General features: G+C 42.0%; 2 protein-coding genes across 3 annotated transcripts; both read left to right on the top strand.

The window, feature by feature from the left end:
* Positions 1 to 1,178: 1,178 nt before the first annotated feature.
* si:ch211-198p11.6 (uncharacterized) lies at positions 1,179 to 8,855 on the top strand. Of its 2 annotated transcripts, XM_064988865.1 has the most exons (5): positions 1,179 to 1,238; positions 1,704 to 1,769; positions 7,011 to 7,121; positions 7,437 to 7,589; positions 7,667 to 8,855. In XM_064988865.1, the coding sequence occupies exons 2-5, from the start codon at positions 1,761 to 1,763 to the stop codon at positions 7,751 to 7,753; spliced, it is 360 nt and encodes a 119-aa protein (XP_064844937.1). In that variant the 5' UTR covers positions 1,179 to 1,238; positions 1,704 to 1,760; the 3' UTR covers positions 7,754 to 8,855. The 2 variants fall into 2 exon arrangements, with proteins under 2 accessions (XP_064844937.1, XP_064844935.1); XM_064988863.1 differs by lacking the exon at positions 1,179 to 1,238 and having other exon boundaries at positions 1,245 to 1,769.
* A 3,309-nt stretch (positions 8,856 to 12,164) lies between these two features.
* Positions 12,165 to 23,631, top strand: aldoaa (aldolase a, fructose-bisphosphate, a). The gene is made up of 8 exons (XM_064988827.1): positions 12,165 to 12,288; positions 13,494 to 13,612; positions 17,064 to 17,327; positions 17,569 to 17,729; positions 18,098 to 18,181; positions 18,676 to 18,850; positions 21,014 to 21,213; positions 23,053 to 23,631. The coding sequence occupies exons 2-8, from the start codon at positions 13,501 to 13,503 to the stop codon at positions 23,146 to 23,148; spliced, it is 1,092 nt and encodes a 363-aa protein (XP_064844899.1). The 5' UTR covers positions 12,165 to 12,288; positions 13,494 to 13,500; the 3' UTR covers positions 23,149 to 23,631.
* Positions 23,632 to 23,982: the final 351 nt, after the last annotated feature.

A 23,982-nucleotide genomic window follows, 5' to 3' on the forward strand; every position in this document is an offset into this window, starting at 1 on the left:
TAGAACTCACAACCTTTCGGTTACTAGTCCAACGCTCTAACCACTAGGCTACCCTGCCGCCCCAATAATGTTGAGTGATCACACATGCCTCAGCACACATAGAATGTTCATTTGCCTGCTTGCAAATGTGTGCTAGAAGTGGGGATGTTTCATAGTATTTCTGACTATCTTAAGGACAACTAAGTCAAAGTATTGGAGTGGCTATCACAAAGCCCTGACCTCAATCCCATAGAACATTTGTGGGCAGAACTGAAAAAGTGTGTGCGAGCAAGGAGGCCAAAAAACCTGACTCAGTTACACCAGATCTGTCAGGAGGAATTGGCCAAAATTCACCCAACTTATTATGGGAAGCTTGTGGAAGGCTACTCGAAACGTTTGACCCAAGTTAAACAATTTAAAGGCAATCCTACCAAATACTAATTGAGTGTATGTAAACTTCTGACCCACTGGAAATGTGATGAAAGAAATAAAAGCCGAAATAAATCATTCTCTCTACTATTATTCTGACATTTCACATTCTTAAAATAAAGTGGTGATCTTAACTGACCTAAGACGTGGAATTTTTACTAGGTTAAATGTCAAGAATTGTGAAAAACTGAGTTTAAATGTATTTGGTTAAAGTGTATGCAAACTTCCGACTTCAACTGTATTTTATACCATCTATTACATCTTGTCTATTGTCGCTCAGCCATCGCTCATCCATATATTTATATGTACATATCCTTTACATTTGTGTGTATTAGGTAGTTGTGAAATTGTGAGATTACTTGTTAGATATTACTGCACTGTCAGAACTAGATGCAACCATTTCGCTACACTCGCAATAACATCTGATAACCATGTGTATGTGACCAATACAATATGGATTTGACTATGACTAGGTATATGTATGTGTTTCGTGGGTAGCGACTAAGTCTTAGTGGCTAGCTATCTCGCCCTATTGACTATGGATTGATCCATTCACTGAACCATCTTCCGGCTAGGACAATTGCAATAGAGACGAAACATGATGTACACAAGCAACATTTTATTCGGAAAGTATTTTCCATCGATTCAAGCAGAAATAATGGCCGCCATTGATTTCAATACATTTTTAAAATATTTCTTTGCGTACTTATGTGCAAACGGAGTACGCATTTGTGAAGCGCCCTCCGTTTCGCATACTTTGATTTGGAATCATAATATTACCCTCCCAGGTAGCCGTCTGTTTCTATGGCAACTTCAACGGCAACTTCAACGTTTGTAACCGTGTGAAGCTAGCTAGATAGTTAGCTTTTCATAGCCAACTAACGTAATGTAGTAAACGAATAATGTTTTTTAGAATGTGCTTTAATCCTTCATTTAACATACCGGTAGAAGTTATGTATTCATATATTGTGGGATGAGGCTAAGTTGTCTAGCTAACGCGAACGTTATAGTAACGCGTCGCTAGCTAGCTAGGCACGTCCGTTTCCAAACGTGTCTAGCCAGCTGTTCGACTTTGATAGCTAGCTAGTTACTAAACTTATACGATGTGTGAAATCGCTAAGGTTACGTTACTAGCTTGGGTTCCTTTCTTTGCAAGCTAGCTAGCTAAAGTTAACAAGATCGTATGCCAGCCATGGCCAATCCTGACTTAACTAACGCGTTAGCTAACTAAGTTAGCTAGTTAGCTTGGTACTGTTAACGTTGCTTCTTCTCTGCTGTTTTCATCCACCAAACAGACGACAGTAATGGGAGCACCTTAAACGCACCAGGAGCAAGAAGGAGATAGAGTGGAAATGATGATGGTATGTATGTTTTACAGACCACTCTCGTTTTAGCTAATCACCATATTATGGAACGCCGTTTGGGTTTTTGCTTTGCGTGGTTGAAATACACACCTCACATAACACTATTTGACGCATAAAATAACCCTATTTGACACGTCAAATAAGCTTGTTGACCAATCAGGACCTGAATATGCCTGCACATCACATAATAATTTAACACGTTCGTAAAATGTTTACGTAGTTATTACACATCGATTACACTCACTAGTATTTCCTATGTTGGGACTCCCATGTGGCGCAGTGGTCTAAGGCACTGCATCTCAGTGCAGGATGCGTTATTAAAGTCCCTGATTCGAATCCAGGCTGAATCACACGTGATTGGGAGTCCCATAGGGCGGCACACAATTGGCCCAGGGTGGTCCGGGTTTGGCCAGGGTAGGCCGTCATTGTAAATAATAATGTGTTAACTGATTTTCCTAGTTAAAATAAAATAAATGGCGGCATGAAGTAGACATACTTCCCCAAGCTCTGGGACAGTGCTGGTCGGAAAAAAAGTTAACTGTTGCATGCAAACAATTTGTATCCCTCAAAAACGACACTGTTTCAGTAGCTATAGTTAGCTAGGTTTTATCATCTAAAATACGCCTAATTTATAAGGGTTTAATATTTGGTTGATGATGGTCTGACCCGGTCCGGTTAAGGCATACTAGCCACGCTTTTAGCGTTAGCTTGGGGCAACAGGGCTGGGTAACAGTAGCAGGCTTGCTTGTTTAGTTCGTTATCTAGCTAACGTTATCGAGTTATTTTCATGAACTGAAGGTCAGATGGATTCCCAAATCATTGCTAAGAATATTGAAAATGATTGCAGATACTGGTCATTGTTTTCAGGCTGGTTGCATTGGTGTTAGCTAAGTACGAAGCTAAAGCTAGCTACCCCAGAAGTACCAGTCAAAAGTTTGGACACACCCATTGTTTTGCTTTATTTGTACTATTTTCTACATTGTAGAATAATAGTGAAGACCCAAACTATGAAATAGCACATATGGAATCATGTAGTGGCCAAAAAAGTGTTAAGCAAATCAAAATATATTTTAGATTATTCAAAGTAGCCACCCTTTGCCTTGATGACAGCTTTGCACATGCTTGGCATTTCCTCAACCGGCTTCATTTGGAACACATTTCCAACAGTCTTGGAAGGAGTTCCCACATATGCTGAGCACTTGTTGGCTGCTTTTCCTTCACTCTGCAGTCCTTCACAAGCATTTCGCTACACCCGCAGTAACATCTGCTCAACATGTGTATGTGACCAATAAAATGTATTTTGTGTTTTGGGTCAATGTCCTGTTGAAAAACAAATGATAGTTCCACTAAGCACAAACCAGATGGGATGGTGTGTTGCTGCAGAATGCTGTGGTAGCCATGCTGGTTAAGTGTGCCTTGAATTCTAAATAAATCACAGACAGTGTCACCAACAAAGCACCATCACACCTCCTCCTCCATGCTTCACGGTGAGAACCACACGTGGAGATTTCAGAGATTTCATGTGGAGATTTCAGCTGCGCAAAAGTGGGGTTGTGATGGAGACGCGAATGAGGATGTGTTCAACCCTCAGTTCCGAAGCTTCTCTATACCGTTTGTTTTGTTGTATTTAAAAGTGTGCTTTGTAGCCTAATCGCCAGTTTACCCAGAATAGGATCCACTCATTGCTGCCGTTGGATTACACATCTCCAATGTTCTTCGTGGCCTTTCTCTGCTGGAGATCTGCTGGCGGATTGAATTGTCTGACTGAATAACTGACTACAACCTTTTTGTATACGGTATTTCATTTGTTTTGGTGTGATGTATACCGTGATGATTTATGTGGTTAGTTGTAGTTGAAGACTTATTGAGATTTGATATGTTATATGATATGTTTATGGTTGTGTGTTAAAAGAGTTGATATTTTGATTGTATGATTGAGACTGGGTTTACGCTACACTTGTATGAACGGACAAATATTGCGTGACTAAGGTCACTTGAGTTCCCTGAACTCCTTTACCGGGCTGGACTCTTTTAGGCCCGAGGTACAGAACTTTTCTGGAGGAACCAGAGCTCATTATTTGTTATATTATTATGTGTGTGTGATCATATATGTTGGTAATACAACCCACACAAAAGAATACAGTTGTTTTGAAGTTATTTCCAAAGTTTTAAGGGTTTATGAAAAGTGTGTCCATCCTGACTTTTACATGAGTCCTTTGTATTGGTGTAGATTTGATGGACCAGATGGGACTCATTCCCTCCCAAACCAAAAAAAAGATGCCAATATTTTCTCAGGTAGGCACAACCTACCTGGCACCCCTATAAACAATAACCTTAAGTCGAAACCATTACAAATGTTTCTAATCAATCCTCAGGTACCCTAATATGTAAATAAACAATACAATTTAAGACGGAATGTAGTATGTTCAATACCAGAGATAAATAACGAAGTGCGTGCCCCAAGACTACAGTCAAAACGAATTCATTTTTCAAAAAACAAGCCTGAAACCCTTTAAAGATTGTTGACATCTAGTGGAAGCAATAGGAACTGCAATATGGGAGGAATTCCTTTGAATATTCCATAGACAAGCATTTGAATGGCCTGTGACCAAAAAAATAATAATTCCGGATGGATTCTCCTCGTGTTTTTGCCTGCCATATCAGTTCTGTTATACTCACTGACATTATTTTAACCATTTTGGAAACTTCAGAGTGTTTTCTATCCATATGCACATCCTAACTTCTGGGCCTGAGTAACAGCCAGTTTACTTTGGGCACGTCAGTCATCCGAACTTCCGAATACTTACCCTAGCCTTATTAAGAAAATGCCAAGAGTGTGCAGAGCTGTCATCAAGGCAAAGGGTGGCTACTTTGAAGAATCTAAAATTGTATTAACACTTTTTTTTTTAGTTACTACATGATTCCATATGTTTTATTTCATAGTTTTGATGTCTTCACTATTATTCTACGATGAAGAAAATTGAATGAGTAGGTGTGTCCAAACTTTTGACTGGTACTGTATATCAGAGGTATTTGTGAGTAGCTGTCATATTGTAAACTGAAGTCAACCTATTAGGGAGACAGCCTACCTCCAGTTTACAAACTGTCATCAATGTTGACAGAATGCTTGATTATTTTTCTTTATTTTGACTAGGACACAGATAGAACAATACAAATATTTGGCTAGGATGAATCAGGTGCAACTGCTTGGGATACGGCAGGCTGGCATGCAGCAGCCGCAGGATCAGGATCACCATACTTTCCTCCCTGCCTCTGTGATGGTTGCATGTAGGGGAGAATGTTGGACTACCGAGCTATCATTTTTTTTTATCCTGATCTTATTTCAAATGCTCACACAGATGTTTATCCATTCGGTTGAACAAGATGTGTTGGTTGTTCAACAACAAAAATGAAGTGGGTGCAACCATGGGGCAAAACAGATGAGGTTGGCTTAGATTGTGGACAACATGTAAGCTATATTTCGTCATCAATGTTTATTGAAAACATAAATGTGCACAATGACCATTTGTTGTCTCTTAAATACATTGTTAAAAGTGGTTAGCTGGGTAGTGAATTTTTAGCCATATTAGCATTGACAGTAAATCAGTCAAAACACCTCAAAACAAGACACGAGCTGTGTTCGAATACCCATACTAACATACTGTATATTACATGCTTAATGAGTATGTACTATATACTATTAGTTCATTTTAGTATACTTTAAACGAACGGTATCCTTCCAGTTGAGCGTACTAGTGCTTTCTACTGGAAGTTGAATTTGTTGCTATGGAACCCCTTGCTAGTATAACAAATTACTAGCTAGACATCATATGATTTCAGGTGTGTTCGTGAATTCAATCTGGAGTGCTAGAGTGGGTTCCGGGCGTTCGTATGCCAGATTGTCCATTTGTAAATTAATAGAGTTTCGCTCTCGGAGCGTTCAGCTCGGGTTGTTCCGAGCGTTGCGTTCTGACCTAACAGCAGTCAAGCACCCAACCTAACTGGCTTACATTGGCTAGCTTGCTAGCTACTTCCAGACACAAATAAGAACACCTCACTCTGACCATTTTACTTGCCCTAGACAGCTGGTTAGGCTGTATTCATGTTATCCAGAGCATTGTTGACTGTAACTGTGCTGCTGGCAACAATTTAATCAAATTTTTTGTGTGCCACCGTTTACTGACAACGGTTATTTTCAGCAGGTGTTGGGCGTTCGTAAGTAATCAGTTATTGTGCGCTCTGGAACACACAGAGGAGAGTGCTCTGAAATCGGAGTAGATAGCCAGAGCGAATTAACAATGGCCATTGAGAACGCACAACGACTATACCTCAGTTAAGCTAAGAATGAAGTGAGTAATCAATGCAATAAACATTGGGTAGTTAGATAGCATTTAGTTAATATAACATTACTGGAAAGTCCGATGTATTAGTAGCCAACTAACATTACGTTAAGTAACTAGCTAACATACTGCTGTAATGATATGCTATGGGGTTCGTAAGGATAGCGTAGCTAACAAATTGTCAGCCAACATAACATGTAACGTAACTTATTTGAAATGTCATTACTTTATTACATTGCTCAACATTTTCTTAACATTTGTCATAATTAATTAAAGCAATGAATTTGTATCCACTCTCGTCGGGACTTCGGCTGCATATTTTCCACCATTTACTTCAAATCTGGAAAAGTTGTGAAGCCACGCCCATTTTCGAAGAATTGCATTATGGACTCTAAAAGCACGTAAATGGTGTCCACCTGCTTGTATATTTGTATTTTGGCGAATTTAGTACGACATCCGGGAACTTTTGGCATACTAACTATATCCATACTATGACCAATAAGCATACTACATAATCAATTAACGTCACAAATAGTATGGTTAGTGCAATTAGTATGAGTATTCTAACACAGCTATGGTATCAATAACAAGCTGAAAGGAGCCACACACAATTCCCAACATGGCAGTGTCTTGTCATTCTTCTGCCCTATGGATGTGCGCACATAATTTTTGTGATGTTGTCAGCCAACCCATCTTTTACCAACGCAGCATTGTAAACGTATCGTGTCCGGTGTGTGTGCTTGTTTGCAGATGTAAAATATATATTTCTACATTATTTGCTAGGCATAGCTATCTAGCTAACGTTATAACAAACTAAAGTGTGCATGGTATTTATATTAGTATAATCTTGAACATGCCATCTCCTGCACACAGTAAACTTGTTTCTATTCTTCTTCAGGTGTTGCCTGTGTGGGGCCTCACACTCCCTCTTCCCGCTGTACTGATGATTGTTGTTGGTCTTTACATGATTTTCCTTGCAATGGCATTATGGTTCCGCCAATGCCTCAAGGTACAGCATTTACTTCCCTATCCTATCCCTTCCTTATATGCTGTTGTGCACAGATACCTTGCAAATGTAGCTTAAATGTAGTTCAACAAAGCCAGGAAGATGAACCTTGAATCAAATTTTTTTTTTTTTAATACTTCAAGTGAGAGGCACTGATGCTGCAGATAGGGTCGGCTGACGTTGCCTTTTTTTTAATGTAGGCCTCAAACCCTACTTGACCATAGCAAACTGTCTTCACCATAAGCTCCAGCAGCAAATAGAGATATGGTTTGACTGGTGAGAGGGATGTTAATTAATTCATGGCCTCTTGCCCTACAGGAACAGTGTTCTCCTGAGTGTGGTGACTGCTGTCCAAATATCGCCCCATTTGATTACTGTTTAGCATGTGCAGAGTCGTGCAACTGTCGCATGCCATCACTGCGCTCGTGCCTTGACCAGACCTGCCCCTCTACCTGCCCCTCTCTTCCTAATGTGAGTAAAACCCCTGAGTGTGCCACCGATCAGGGTTTGAACCACTTGTTCTTACCCCATGCTTTGTTTCCCCACAGTGTAACATGTGGGACTGTGCTTGCACCTGCCAACCCCCAGCATGTGAGTCCTTCAACTGCCTCTGCTTCGAGATCAAGTTCAGATAGAGGGAGAAACAGAGGCGTGGTAGGATGAATGATGAATCCTAACTCAAGATGCACAGCATGTTTGCATATTCACACATTGATGTTAATGGACAATTTGTGCAAGAGGAAGGAGTTATCCATTTATCCCTAGAGAAATGGAAAGGGAAGACTGGGGGTGGGTTACTGTGTTTATGTATCAATATGAAAATACAATCTGAATCCTTCTAACACACAGCCTTAAAGTGAAAATCTACAACCAGTTTATGGATAGTTGTGCCATATGTGTCCAAGGGAGAACAACATTATCAGAGTGCTATTACAATATAGGGCATCTACTTTCATTACAGCACAAGTACAATTCTGTGCCTCTGCAGCAATCCAATACACTCATTGTACAAAACAGTAAGCTCACCTGCCTAATATCGAGTTACACCCCCCCCCCCCTCCTCCCCTTTTGCCCTCAGAAAACCCTAAATTCGTCAGGGCATGGTCTCTATATGGTGTCAAAATCGTTCCACAGGGATGCTGGCCCATGTTGACTCCAATGCTTCCCACAGATTGTGTCAAGTTGGCTGGATGTCCTTTGGGTGGTGGACCATTCTTGATGCACACAGGAAACTGTTAAGCATGAAAAACCCAGCATTGTTAGAGATCTTGACACAAACTGGTGCGCCTGGCATCTACTACCATACCCTGTTCAAAGGTAGTTCAATCTTTTGTCTTGCCCATTTACCCTCTGAATGGCACACACAATTAACGTCTCAATTGTCTCGAAGCTTAAACATCCTTATTCAACCTGTCTTGAACCCTTGATATACACTCATTTGAAGTGGATTTAACAAGTGACATCAATAAGTGATCATAGCTTTCACCTGGATTCACCTGGTCAGTTTATGTCATGGAAAGAGCAGGTGTCCTTAATGTTTTGTACACTTGTAGCTGATGTAATACTTCCATGATGGTTTTAACTGTTCCTTAATTCATTAATCAGTTATTTTTTTTATCACATTTACACTCAAGTTGTTACACATTACATATGTATATACTGTAGCTTTGACGCTGTGGACTTGTACTTTTTAAGTTATTGACCAATGTCAATTAAAGATTACTATTTTTAAACGTGTCAATGGCCTGTATATCTCATGTTTGGAGATTTGACAAATGTGTGCTTTAGAAAAGTAAATCCACAGAAAGGAATAAACCTTTTTTTCCTGATGAAATATATTGTGCGGTTCTCAAAATATGCGCAATATTGTGATATTTCCTCAGTACGGTCCTCTCCCAACCTCAAGCAACATAAGACTGTCAGTCCCATCATTGTTTCTCTAATAACTACTGTCACATGAGCCCTGTCACTTGACAATGACCACTGTCCCAATTCAACGGTCAATACATTCCAAAGTACCAACACAGGAAAGAAAATGTGTTGCAGTCAGCTGACTTGCCTGAACCTACACACTAGATTGTATCTTTTGGCTCAGTTACAGCAGGAAGTTAATTTGAGGCAAGAATTACTACAATAGGTTTACCACCAGTCCCACTTATGTTGCCTGTAAGTCAAGTGACATAGCTTTGGTTTGTGGAGAAAGGCAACCAAATGCCATTGACTGCGTTGTTCCAGGTGACATGAGTGTAACAGGTGGAGGATAGTATAGGGGAACAGATGTTGACTTCTTCTTTCAGCAGTAGAGCTGGGTTTACCCATCCTCTAAGGTCACCAGGTTTAGGTTTAGTTTGTCGAAGGGTAGAGTGACTGGATTGAGACTTCTTTCTAGGGCATGTTATTGTCATTCCCTTTGCAGAACTTTTCTATGTAGTCTAAGTGATGTGCGTTTAACACACCATCTCTCTTTCTGTTTCTCTCGGACTCTGTATCTATAACCTTTTCAACGCCGCCTCTCATGCATTCCCTTTGTTCTTTGTTTGTGAAGGCCGCTATGCCCTTCTCTAGTTGCTGTGTGTGTTTCCATCGCCTACTAAGATTAGCTATGCTGGCCAAATGTCAAAGGTCATGAACAGAGAATAAATACTAGCCATGTGGGCCTAGAGGGGCTTGCAGACGTTCTCCAGATTGTCTGCTTTCCCTCTCACAAGTCTTCTTATACCTCCACCTCAGAAAATGTAGGAGGCATTGACCATAGCCCTCTCTTGTGTATTTTGTGTCACTCTGCAGACTATACAGAATGTGAATGGTATTGTAGCCTCGTCCCATGCATATTACTCTTCTGTAGCCAATCATGTAGTCTTTTGATGTATACTTCGCTGACGTTACAGCACATGCAGTGGGACTGGGCTAGAAGCTGTATTGTGTTACTGAGGCTATGCCATCTTTTGAGCTCATGTATGCCATGTTTAATGCTGCCATGTTTATAAACAACAGTGATTTATATATGTGTTGAAAGGTTGAGAGCCTGCCAACCAAATGACAACATGATCCAACACTATCAAATGTATTTTGGATGGTGCATGCAATCCATGCAAGCTAAGACATGTTGGTTATCCGGATGTTGTTTCCCAATATTTAGCAACACTTTGCATTTAATTGTGACAAAAACATGTACTTTGGTAGCATTAAGGAACTAACTTTGAATTGTTACATGTAATTAAGATATTTCTCCCAAAGGGGTTAAAATCTCATGTTCTATGTAGTATTTGGGGCAACTTCAAGTAATTTGGGACAACTTCATTTAATAGGTATGAGATTGAGTTCCTGCTTTTACTGAGTCAACCTGATGTGGGACAGGAAAATTGTTTAGTCAGGCTTATGGTGTCCATATTCAATAGACCAAGCGGATGTTTGACAAACCACCTGACCTTCAATTGGAACAGTAGTGTACATTTTGGGTTCTACCTAGTACATTCTATGAGGAACAGCGATACTTCCAAGGATTCCCATTATACTACTACTAAATCTGCTATATTCTGGCCTCTGGTGTTTGACACGGTGTCCGAAGGATGCGAGAAAAGGGGCAGCCTTGTAAACTGGATGCCGTGACCATTGTAGACAGACATGCAGTGAATCCAACTCTTCCTGAAGAGGTGAAGGTTAGCAATGAATAACAGTACTATTCACACAGACTTATCACTGCAGTTCCAACTCCCCACAATTACATACACACACACACACACACACAGGATTGATACACACTCCCCCTTTCGGCCTCTGTGGAAACAGGAAACACTCTTCACAGCACTTTGATTTCAAAGTTACTTTTTTTGTATCAGGTTAGAACTTACACAGCAGGTTGGGAGAATTAACATAGAAGGTTAGGAGACAGGTTAAAATAAGGAAAGGGGTCAGGGTTATCGAAAATGCTCTCCTAACCTGCTACTAAAATAACTTTGTATCGAAATGCCTTGAAAAGAGTGTCCCCCTGTGGAAAGAGCATTGGTCAGTCTGTGGTCCTCTGGGTAGCACAGCGAGCCAGGGTGTATTATGTAATATGGTGGTCTGACTGTGCAAGAGGAAGGTCATATCACACAAAGACTGAAATCAATACTACCAAGGCAGAGTTTCTGAAATGTTTAGGAAATGTTGTTACAATGTGTGATGATGGGGCTGAATGTGAACCCTTGCTGTGTTCCAAGTCGTACCAATGGAGGCTAAGGCTGAACATCAACATGGCCAAACTAAACCAGCACATCATGTTTCACACCAGTAACATGGAGGGAGGGATGGGTGACGTGGATGGAGGTATGGGTAAAGGAACCGAAGGAGAGCAGAATTAGAAACCAAATTTGAAAGAGGGAGACAATGAAGTAATGAATGGTGATGATGATGATGATGCACATTGAACATGACAATGCTATAGTTTAGCGCTGTCTCTACAGTGTCTATAATATAATGTATTTTGAATAGCTTTGCTGCAGTGTTCTGTACATCTTGTCATCATATTGTATTTATAATATATAGTAGGTCTAGTAATTGAATTGATTATTATGACCAAGGTGTATTCTTATTCCATGTAAACTATCATTATGAATAGTCTCGAGCCAAATCTGCAGCAACATAACATCCATGAGGTTTCAATTGAAAAGGCTTATTCATTCATAGTAGGTCTAGATTGAGGATAGTGCCGCTTCTGTGGTGCAGTCTGGCTTCAATGCGGCACCACCACAAAGTAGTGCCTTTCTGCTGTGGCAGTATGTCACAGGCACGTATTGAGCATGCATTATGCACGTGAGATCTCTCACGTACATGATTGCAAATCTTTCCACCCCTTTATTCCTAAAACACACCTTCTTTCTCTTCCGTCATTCAAAAGAACGGCACTTGGATGCTAGTGAGCCAACCACTGTCACAGAAAAAGCGTTTTCTCCAGACAATGGATGGAATGATATGTCAATCTTTCATCGTGAGTTTTGATTGGACAGTCTCCGTACGTGGCCTGAGGCAAGGCCCTCTTTTTCGTCACTGGCCTTCCCTGGTCACATGACATTTAACAGTACTAGACATCCTTCTTCATTGCCTGATATTGCTACAGAACGCATCGCTTCCCTCTTAAAACCGTAAAGTTACAGCTTTTGCTCTATTATATTTTTGCGCAGATAAACTGGTAAGTTTTTTTCATCAACTAATCATTTGTTATGTAAAATGCTGTCGTTTCCATCAGACATTACTGTATTGATTTATGTATAAGCCTCAAGCTAAATATGTAATATATATATGATGTCGTATTTCTTGTCTGTAGTTGAAATATGACTCTTACGTGTGACTCTTCCTATCCGGCAACTCCCAATGTATTACAAGGTCATACGGATGCAATGGCAAGGACAGGCGCGGAAGTATTTTAATTGTATTTATTTAACTAGGCAAGTCATTTAAGAACAAATTCATATTTACAATAACGGCCAAAGAACAGGGGGTTAACTGTCTTGTTCAGAGACAGAACGACAAAAGTTCTACCTTGTCGGCACGGGGATTTGATCTGGCAACCTTTCGGTTATTGGCCCAATGCTCTAACCACTAGGCTACCTGCCTGTAATACTTGCCAGGACCTAGTATGAAATAATGCGCATATTATGTAAACTGTTCATAGCGGGCAAATAAATCCAGAAATATCACACAAGCGCTCCCCAAAAGACAATCAGAACATCGTGTACACGCCTACATCAACGGATGCCAAAAGCGAATCCCTCACGTACGCACGGTATGTGAAAACTCCACGCACCGGCTATAAGGGAAGATTTGGATGTATAATGCGATTTGAAGCTAGCGTCATGTTGTTTTTCACTGTTGAAATGCTCACCAGAATTTGTGAGATGCTTTTGTTTGAGAAATCGGACGGACTCCTCTGATGGCGCACATAGGCAGACCAAGGTTATATTGGGAGTCTCAGCATGATAACTAGCCTGTGCAGCTGCTAGTGGCGTATATCTACTGTATCGTCTGGGTTTGATGTACACAGACGGTAGGTAATACACTCGTGTCCCCCGGCAACGGGTTCGTAGTGCGTATATTTCGCCATTTTTTGCCTTCTCGCCATTAAATCTACTTAAGGAGGAAATTGAAGTCTTTGCAGCTTGCATGGAGAATGTTTAATGTACGAACCCGATCGCCAGGGGAGTGTATTACAGCCTTATGACGCTGCTATGACAGTTGATTGCGTCATTTGGGATTAACCATCCTTGCTACAAACACTGAATCTATAATCCTTTCAACATAAAGATTCATAACAACGATTTCTCTCCATGTCTCCCTCATTCATCTCCCTCACTCCCACCTCCCCTCTCCCTCTTGCTTTTGCTCTCTCTCTCTCAGAGACACGATGCCTCACTCATTCCCATTCCTCTCTACGGAGCAGAAGAAGGAGCTCAGTGATATTGCTCAGAAGATCGTTGCTCCCGGAAAGGGAATCCTTGCTGCCGATGAGTCTACTGGTAGGGGACTGCTGATGAGTCCACACACAGGGATCAGATCACCCACTAAACACACTCATTCATGGCATATCACAGATGGTGTACGGTGGCCTAAAATGGGGCTATAACTGACACTGCCAGACGGGCAGAGCAAAAGAGCGAGAGAGAGAGAGAGAGACAGAGAGATTGCACTATTACATAACTCAACCTACCCTACATAACAAGGCCTACATGTAAAAACAGTTTATTATCCGAGAGAGAAGGGTATAAGAATGTATTAAACACAATTTGAACGCTTACCATCACATTTCACAATGTCTGCAAGCAAAACCACATCTTCAGCTGTAACCTACCACTGAGAGAGTCTTGCCCAAGTGGCACTGTAGGCTACTAACATAACACATAGAAAAATGTGCCAATCCCTGAAAGGGAGAATGACAACATCTAAGTTCACACTGCTGTTACTATGGTGATGTTCCTCCATCCTTCCGAGAGCCTTGGAAATACAAGGCTTGGCAAACTGTCCTGCATGTTGGCACGAAAACCTCCCATTCAAATTACAATACAGATGTCTTGGAGAATTTGGTGCCATCAAGGCCAGTTTTCCAAATTTAGTATTTATTAAGTGGTGATTTTGTGGGATTTGTCTGTGCATGGTATTGCACTTCAAACAAGAACCTTCTTGTCACAAGGCCAGCCTGTTAACGGAAGTAGAGATTTGGAATTGCTATAACACTAGTATATACTGCATATCTATGAATGTATTAAAATGTATTAATAGCATTTTACCAACATGAAATCTTATTTAAAATCTGCTCTTATTCACCCCAGGAAGAATATGCCACTTTTATTTATTTATTTATTCTGACAAGCGAGCACTTAAATATGGTAATTTTGACATTTTCATAAATTCTTACAATGTTTGGGAATTACATATAGTAAGGCTCCCGAGTGGCACAGAGGTCTAAGGCACTGCATCTCAGTGCTGGAGGTGTCACTACAGACCCTGGTTGGATTCCAGGCTGTATCACAACTGGCCATGATTGGGAGTCTCATAGGGCAACGAACAATTGGACCAGCGTTGTCCAGGTTAGAGTTTGGCCGGGGCAGTCCGTCATTGTAAATATGAATTTATTCTTAACTGACTTGCCTAGTTAAATAAAGGTTAAATAAAAATAAAAGGCATTTGTGAAAATGCGGCTGTGCATTTGGACAATTAAGACACTGCAGTAAATAAAACCTAATTTAAAACATCCGTCTTGTCCAGGACCAGGGTCGACACAGACCGGTGTGCCATAGCTAATCATAGCTACTGTAGAGCTACTGTAGAAACAAGCCATTTGTCACGCGGGCCTGCCATCATTCATTTTGAACTGGACTGTGTGTTTACAGGCAGTTGCAACAGCTTGACTTTAGATCATTAGAACGCATTCGGCAAAAGCCACAAAATACACCTGAATGGATTTTTTTCACGTTTTGTTACGTTACAGCCTTATTCTAAAATTGATTAAATTACATTTTTTTCCCTCATCAATCTCCACACATAATGACAAAGCGAAAACAGGTTTGTAGAAATTTTTGCAAATTTATTACAAATAAAAAAACTGAAATACCTTATTTACATAAGTAAATGGGAGAATCTTCCAGAAGGCCAACCATCTCTGCAGCACTCCACCAATCAGGCCTTTATGGTAGAGTGGCCAGACGGAAACCACTCCTCAGTATTAGGCACATGACAGCCCGCTTAGAGTTGGCCAAAATGCACTTAAAGGACTCAAACGATGAGAAACAAGATGATCTGGTATGATGAAACCAAGATTGAACTCTTAGGCCAGAATGCCAAATGTCACGTCTGGAGGAAACCAGGCACTGCTCATCGCCTGGCCAATACCATCCCTACAGGGAAGCATTGTAGTGGCAGCATCATGCTGGGGGGATGTTTTCAGCAGCAGGGACTGGGAGAATTTTCAGGATCGATAGATAGATGAACGGAGAAAAGTACAGAGAGATCCTTGATGAAAACCTTCTCCAGAGCACTCAGGACCTCAGACTGGGTGAAGGTTCACCTTCCAACAGGACAATGACCCTAAGCACACAGCCAAGACAACGCAGGAGTGGCTTCGGGACAAGTCTCTGAATGTCCTTAAGTGGCCCAGCCAGAGCCCAGACTTGAACCCGATCGAACATCTCTGGAGAGACCTGAAAATAGCTGTACAGCGACGCTCCCCATCCAACCTGACAGAGCTTGAGAGGATCTGCAGAGAAGAATGGGAGAAACTCCCCAAATACAGGTGTGCCAAGCTTGTAGCGTCTTACCCTAGAAGACCCAAGGCTGTAATCGCTGTCAAAGGTGCTTCAACAAAGTACTGAGTAAAGGGTCTGAATACTTTAAAAATATATATATTTATACACTACCGTTCTCTCTGTACTTTGCTCCATTCACCTTTCTCTCAATCCTGATTAGTCTCCCAGTCCCTGCCGTTGAAAAACATGCCTACATCATGATGCAGCCACCACCATGCCTCACCATAAGGATGGTGCCAGGTTTCCTCCAGATGTGACGCTTGGCATTCAGGCCAAAGAGTTAAATCTTGGTTTTATCAGATCAGAGAATCTTGTTTCTCATAGACTGAAAGTCCTTTCGGTGCATTTTTGCAAACTCTAAGCGGGCTGTCATGTGCCTTTTACTGAGGAGTGACTTCCATCTGGCCACTCTACCATAAAGGCCTGATTGATGGAGTGCTGCAGAGATGGTTGTGCTTCTGGAAGGTTCTCCCATCTCCAAAGAGGAACTCTGGAGCTCTGTCAGAGTGACCATCGGGTTCTTGGTCACCTCCCTGACCAAGACCCCTCTCCCCTGATTGCTCAGTTTTGCTGGGTGTCCAGCTCTAGGAAGAGTCTTGGTGGTTCCAAATTTGGTCAATTTAAGACTGATGGAGGCCGCTGTGTTCTTAGGGACCTTCAATGCGGCAGACATTTTTTGGTACCCTTCCCCAGATCCTTGCCTTGACACAATCCTGTCTCGGAGCTCTACGGACAATTCCTTCGATCTCATGGCTTGGTTTTTGCTCTGACATTCACTGTCAGCTGTGGGTCCTTTTATATAGACAGGTGTGCTCATTTCCAAGTAATTTCCAATCGAATTTATCACCGGTGGACTTCAATCAAGTTGTAGAAACATCTCAAGAATGATCAATGGAAACAGGATGCACCTGAGCTCAATTTCGAGTCTCATAGCTTAGGGTCTAAATACTTATGTAAATAAGGTATTTAAAAAAAAAAAAAAACTTTTCGCTTTGTCATTATGGTGTATTGTGTGTAGATTGATGGGTATTTTTATTTTGTTTAATACATTTTAGAAGAAGGCTGTAACGTAACAACATTTGGAAAAAGGAAAGGGGTCTGAGCACTTTCTGAATGCACTGTATATATTTAATATTTATCGTATTAATTTTTAACCTCATTCCAACAGGCAGCGTCGCCAAGCGTTTCCAAAGCATCAACGCTGAGAACACTGAGGAGAACCGCCGTCTTTACCGCCAGCTCCTCTTCACGGCCGACCGCGTAGAGCCATGCATCGGCGGAGTCATCTTCTTCCATGAGACCCTGTACCAGAAGACAGACGATGGCAAGCTGTTCCCTCAGCTCATCAAGGAGAGGGACATGGTGGTGGGCATCAAGGTGGACAAAGGTGTCGTCCCCCTGGCCGGGACCAATGGAGAGACCACCACTCAGGGTGAGCGACAACGGCAGGCCGGGTCTAGGTGACCTTTCACCTCTAGAATTGAGCTCAACTTTGCTACATATGCAGATTGTGTTCAGGGGATGGTTTGAAGAGTGAAACTGGAACAAAGTGTCAAGTCATGTTTATTTCATAATGTTACACATATCCACCTCCCCCTCTCTTTCTGTCTCTCTCCCTCGCTGTCTGTCTGTCTCTCACTCTCTCTGTATGTCTCTCTGTCTCTCTCCCTCAGGTCTGGATGGTCTGTACGAGCGGTGTGCCCAGTACAAAAAGGACGGAGCTGACTTTGCTAAGTGGCGTTGTGTGCTGAAGATCACTGACACCACCCCCTCAGAGCTGGCCATCAAGGAGAACGCCAACGTCCTGGCGCGCTACGCCAGCATCTGCCAGATGGTGAGACACACAGAAACACGCATTGAACATGTGTGAACATATTGGCACACATATAATGAGTTGGCACACACTTGGCCCCTACAGTTCACGCTTATGTTACATCATTACCCACTCTTCATCAATCTCCACAAAACAATATCTATTTATTGTAAATGTTTCACATCTGGGCTTCGAAAAACTATATGACCACTATAATTACTTATCAAGGAGTTGTAGTTATTTTAGCCTGCTCTGTAGCTGTAGAGTTAACCACCAAGTTAATCAAATTAGCTCGGGTGCCAAGTTGCGAACTCCGGTGCCATTGAAAAGTTGTATTGTCTGTTCTGTAGTCATAACGCTGGTTCCCATGCTCCTGTGCCCTTCCCTAGCATGGCATCGTGCCCATCGTGGAGCCTGAGATCCTGCCAGACGGAGACCATGACCTGAAGCGCTGCCAGTATGTCACAGAAAAGGTGTGGAATCGCTCCGACTAACAGAAAAATAGTGGCTTCCTTCCAATAGCCATTCTAGCTTGCCACTTAAAATGCATGTCAGCTTCATTCTAGTTGGCTGCATTTAGACAGGCAACCCAATTCTGACCAAGTTGATTTTTTGACCAATCACATCAGATTTTTTCACATTGGATCCTGTTCAGATCTGATCTGATTGGTCAAAAGAGTGAAAAACTAGTGAAAAAAATATAAAAATTGGTCTGATGTGTAAATGCAACCTTAGTGTGGGTATTGGAATAGAGCGTGCTAAGTCTGGGTAGGATAGGAACACTCATTAGATCAATCAGTCATTCAATCAATTTCAACACCTCTAACTATTTCTGTCGGTCTCATCCCTATTTCTTCTGCTTCCTTTGTCTCTCACTCTCTGTCCCCTTGTCTTTCTCTCTCCCGCTCTCTGTCCCCTGTCTTTTTCCTGTCGCTCTCTCTTTCTTTCTCCCCCTCCTTCTCCCCAGGTTCTGGCTGCAGTGTATAAGGCTCTGTCTGACCACCATGTGTACCTGGAGGGCACCCTGCTGAAGCCCAACATGGTCACCCCTGGACACTCCTGCTCCCAAAAGTTTAGCAACCAGGAGATAGCCATGGCAACTGTCACCGCCCTGCGCCGCACCGTGCCCCCAGCCGTGCCTGGTGAGAAGGAGAGACATACACAGAAACAGTCAAGACGTTTGGACACACCTACTCGCTTGGACACACCTACCTCAATATTATAAAAAAGTCATATTGCACTTTTGCACATTACATACCTGAATTAATAGGGTAAAATGACGAGACAGAGAAACGTTAGGTTTCAGAACTAGTCATTTTCCAAGAATGAAGAAGAAATCTCGAAGATCTCACTAACGCACTCCATTGACGTTATATACAGTACAAACACTACCGGTCAAAGTTTTAGAACACCTACTCATTCAAGGGTTTTTCTTAATTTGGACTATTTTCTACATTGTAGAATAATAGTGAAGACATCAAAACTATGAAATAAGACATGCAATGATGTAGTAACCAAAAAAGTGTTAAACAAATCTACATATATTTGAGATTCTTCAAAGTAATCACCCTTTGCCTTGATAACAGCTTTGCACACTTGGTATTCTCTCAACCAGCTTCACCTGGAATGCTGTTCCAACAGTCTTGAAGGAGTTCCCACATATGCTGAGCACTTGTTGGCTGCTTTTCCTTCACTCTGCGGACCAACACATCCCAAACCATTTCAATTGGGTTGAGGTCGGGTGATTGTGGAGGCCAGGTCATCTGATGCAGCACTCCATCACTCTCCTTCTTGGTCAAATAGCCCTTACACAACCTGGAGGTGTGTTGGATCATTGTCCTGTTGTAAAACAAATAATACACAAACCAGATGGGATGGCGTATCGCTGCAAAATGCTGTGGGTGCCATGCTGGTTAAGTGTGCCTTGATTTCTAAATAAATCACTGACAGTGTCACCAGCAAAGCACCATCACACCTCCTCCATGCTTCACGGAGATCACATGCGGAGATCATCCGTTCACCTACTCTGCATCTCACAAAGACACGGCGGTTGGAACCAGAAATCTCAAATTTGGACTCATCAGACCAAAGGACAGATTTCCACCTGTCTAATGTCCATTGCTCGTGTTTCTTGGCCCAAGCAAGTCTTTCTTTCTTATTGGTGTCCTTTAGTAGTGTTTTCTTTGCAGCAATTCGACCATGAAGACCTGATTCACGCAGTCTCCTCTGAACAGTTGATGTTGAGATGTGTCTGTTACTTGAACTTTGTGATGCATTTATTTGGGCTGCAATTTCTGAGGCTGGTAACTCTAATGGACTTATCCTCTGCAGCAGAGGTAACTTTGGATCTTCCTGTGGCGGTCCTCATGAGAGCCAGATTCATCATAGCGCTCGATGGTTTTTGTGACTGCACCTGAAGAAAGTTTAAAAGTTCTTGACATTTTCCCTATTGACTGACCTTCATGTCTTGAAGTAATGATGGACTGTTGTTTCTCTTTGCTTATTTGAGCTGTTCTTGCCATAATATGGACTTGGTCTTTTACCAAATAGGGCTATATTCTGTATACCACCCCTACCTTATAACAACACAACTGATTGTCTCAAATGCATTCAGATGGAAAGACATTCCACAAATTAACTTTTAAGAAGGCACACCTGTTAGTTGAAATGTTTTACCTCATGAGAGAATACCAAGAGTGTGCAAAGCTGTCATCAAGGCAACAGGTGGCTACTTTGAAGAATCTCAAATATAAAATATTTTTTTAACACTTTTTTTGGTTACTACCTGATTCCATATGTGCTATTTCACAGTTTTGATGTCTTCACTATTATTCTACAATGTAGAAATAGTTAAAAAAATGAAAAACCCTGGAACGAGTAGGTGTGTCCAATCTTTTGACTGGTACTATACATATATAAATATGGAGATACACACACACACACACACACACACACACGTGCATGCATGCACGTGGAGCACATGGCGATGTGTGAAACTTACTCCTTTGCCTTAAGTGTCCACGCTTTTGCTGCTCAAGAGCTAGCTTTTGAGTGGCGCAACCCGCAGAGATGCTTGAGGGAGGAGGGTCATGTGTGTTTGTGAAGCAGAGGTCCCGGTTTCGAGCCAGGTATGTTCCGAATTGGTAGGAAGTGGTACTCACTAAGCAAGCAACATGACATCCTTTACTCGCACACACACTCACTCTACTTTCCACACACACACACAAACCCTTCTCCCCCACACACATCTCCTCCTCTTATTTTACCCTTCCTCTCCCTGTCTCCCTCCCTCCGTCCTTCCCCAGGCATCACCTTCCTGTCTGGTGGCCAGTCTGAGGAGGAAGCTTCCATCAACCTGAATGCCATGAACCAGTGTCCCCTTCACCGGCCCTGGGCCATCACGTTCTCCTATGGCCGCGCCCTGCAGGCCTCCGCCCTCAAGGCCTGGGGAGGCAAGCCAGAGAATGGCAAGGCCTGCCAGGAGGAGTTCATCAAGAGAGCCCTGGTATGACCCACACAGAGAGAAGAACATGAGGGAGGGAGATACGAAGGGTGGCATTCAAATAGTAGTATTTGTTTTCTTTCTAATACTTTGATTTGAGCATTTCATTGAGCCTGTCTACCTTGAGTGTTAGATGGGCGGGCTTTGCACTTTCAGAATTATTCGATTTGTTCCCTTGCACCGGGCAAGTAAAGTATTCCAAGACGAACTTTTAACTATAATAACTTCCCAAAGATATTACTAATTTATCAAGTGACCCTAATTCAGCATAGCTGTCAACATTCTCAGAGTCAGGTTAAGGCATTTATATAGTAAGCGTGATGGTACTTTGTGCATAGTTCAACAGTAGCAGTGAATACATGGCCATTACATCACAAGGTTCTTAGAATTATTGTGACCCTCTGTGATAACAAACTACAGCAAGGTTATTCAACTAGCTGGCAGTTTATACATTTATCATGTGCTTTTGATACATTTAAAAATACAAATAAAAAAATGTTTTTTGGGGGGGTTCGAGACGGTGAGAGAAAGATTGGAGAGAAGTTTGTGCCAGAATGGCGTGGGCTGGATTTGGATCCACGTCAACACAGTATATATGTGGCCCTAACTGCTAGACCATCTCAGTCCACCCCCTGGATAAATTCTGAACATTAAGTTTTAAAAATCTGACAAAAATATATGTTTTGTGCCAAAATGAGTCAATATTCTCCAGTAGGAGAATCTGTTTTCCTGTAGTCCTGCCCATGAAGTGCTGTCAATTAATATCCTTCAACATACAGCCAATCAGAGCTGCTAACATCAGCCAATCGCAGCTGCAAACATCTGGCGGTGCCACCGCATGAACATCACTCGTTTCATAGTCATGATCTACTTTTAGATAATGATGTTAGGTGGCTAAACAAGGGTAATGCTCTCAAGCGAGTAAGTTTCTTTTTTTTGCGATTACCGCCACAAGAAAGCCAACACAAATCAAGCAAAAATGCTTGATAGGGAGTTCGTAGCAGAGGTTTGTTTTTCAATTCAATCACTTGAATTGACTTAATGTGGTATTATAGGGGAGGGATGAAACAGTTAATGACATGATTGAAAAAATTACTGCTTTTCAAAAGAAATGTGTTATTTTCTCCTGATTTTTAGCCCAAACAAGATGCTCAATTTCCCTACACTCGGCTCGAATTGAGCAGAATGTCGTCTGTCGGGCAGCGAAAGCGTGCAGCTCAAATAACTGGTTGTCCCATGGAGCAGCGTACAGATGAACGACAGCAGTAGAGTAGTTAAATGAAACAAGTTTTTTATAATTCATAAAAAGAATGCATCGTTGATTCGTATTTCCTGTAACTCTCTGAAGAAGTAACGCTTGTTTGTGTGCGCCCATGTGTTGTGTAGCCAGTTAGAATGCCAAAACAAGTCTTTTCTCAAAAACCTTCCCAATTAAATACTGACTCCAAAGTAGGCCTACTTGACAGAATGATATCATGATGGTTTGGAGCCTATAAATGTCATCACATGTACACTACTGTATATTGTACAGAAGGCGTGTTGGATAGCCCTGGACTACAGTCTCTAGGATAAGGTCCTAGACAGTCCTAGACACACCGTATAAACCTAATAAAGGAAGGCCATGGGGTGCGTACCTAATGTTCCTACAGCAATGAGATAGCAAGAGGAAGTGGAGCTAAGACTCCATATGTCCCTTGTGTGGGGAGACAGAGGGTCTGTACTAATTGTTGTCTTTTATCTTTCTTCCACTTTCTCTCTCTCTCCGGCTTACATTCTGCCCTCTTTCCCAAACCCTCTCTCACTCTTCCTTTCTCTCTCTCCCTCTGTCTCTCTCATTTACAGAACAACAGCAAGGCCTGTCAGGGCAAGTATGTTTCCTCTGGAGACAAGGGCGCCGCCGGCGGAGAATCCCTCTATGTGGCCAACCATGCCTATTAAGTATGGACCCGCCCCTTTCAATATCAAGCCACACCCACATTTCCCCACACTATCGACTCAGCTGTTACCCTTTTTTTTTTTTGCAAAACTCTTTCCCTCTTCCACTTTTTTCTTTTTTTTTTCTTTGGGCTTGTGATGTCACTGTTATGTTATTGTCTAGTGCAGGAAAGTTAAGTGTGTCTCATCAGTTATTTTAACATTTTAGCACTCAAACGCCCCTCTGTGATACTTTGCCCTTAGTCACTCCCCGTTCACTGCTGAGCTTGAGAGCTCCAGTTCTTTGTCCCCACCCCCCTCTGCTTACAATATCCTCCCCTGTGACTATCCCTCGTGATTCAGTGTTGTCTTCTTGATGATTCCCAAGTACATGTGCCTTCTTCTCTTGACTGAAAAAAACCCTGGAGGAAGACCTTGTAGAGTATATTATTAATGTATGAGATTATATACACTGGAAATAGAAAATAAAGAATCATATTCACTAAATGCACTATTGTGCTATCATGTTTTGGGTTTGGGCAGACTGCCTGCTCTAATGAGACTGCTAGATGGGGGTGTAACTACCATTATCAGTGACAACAGGGTCAGAAAATGCTTGGGGATTCCTTCTAACTTCCGGCGCCGACAGAGATGGCCGCCTCGCTTCGCGTTCCTAGGATTCACAGCATGTCATGCTGTAGCCGTAAAAACATGAAAAAAGACGATACACATTCGTCTAAGGAGTACAGTATTGTAGATGCCAACCGACCAGCAATGAGTAACACATTTGAACAGTCACAATATCAATCTCTGACAGCAGTTAAAACAACAGACTCACACACAGGTTGACTAGCTAAT

Source organism: Oncorhynchus masou, chromosome 15 (genome assembly GCF_036934945.1).
Source record: "Oncorhynchus masou masou isolate Uvic2021 chromosome 15, UVic_Omas_1.1, whole genome shotgun sequence".
In the NCBI taxonomy this organism is placed as follows: domain Eukaryota; kingdom Metazoa; phylum Chordata; class Actinopteri; order Salmoniformes; family Salmonidae; genus Oncorhynchus; species Oncorhynchus masou.

Coding starts and splice junctions, on each gene's coding strand:
- aldoaa (XM_064988827.1), top strand. CDS start 13,501: ATGCCTCACTCATTCCCATTCCTCTCTACGGAGCAGAAGAAGGAGCTC. Junction 17,328..17,568: donor TGGAGAGACCACCACTCAGG/GTGAGCGACAAC, acceptor TCTCTCCCTCAG/GTCTGGATGGTCTGTACGAG. Junction 21,214..23,052: donor AGTTCATCAAGAGAGCCCTG/GTATGACCCACA, acceptor TCTCATTTACAG/AACAACAGCAAGGCCTGTCA.
- si:ch211-198p11.6 (XM_064988865.1), top strand. Junction 7,122..7,436: donor GGTTCCGCCAATGCCTCAAG/GTACAGCATTTA, acceptor CTTGCCCTACAG/GAACAGTGTTCTCCTGAGTG. Junction 7,590..7,666: donor CCTGCCCCTCTCTTCCTAAT/GTGAGTAAAACC, acceptor GTTTCCCCACAG/TGTAACATGTGGGACTGTGC.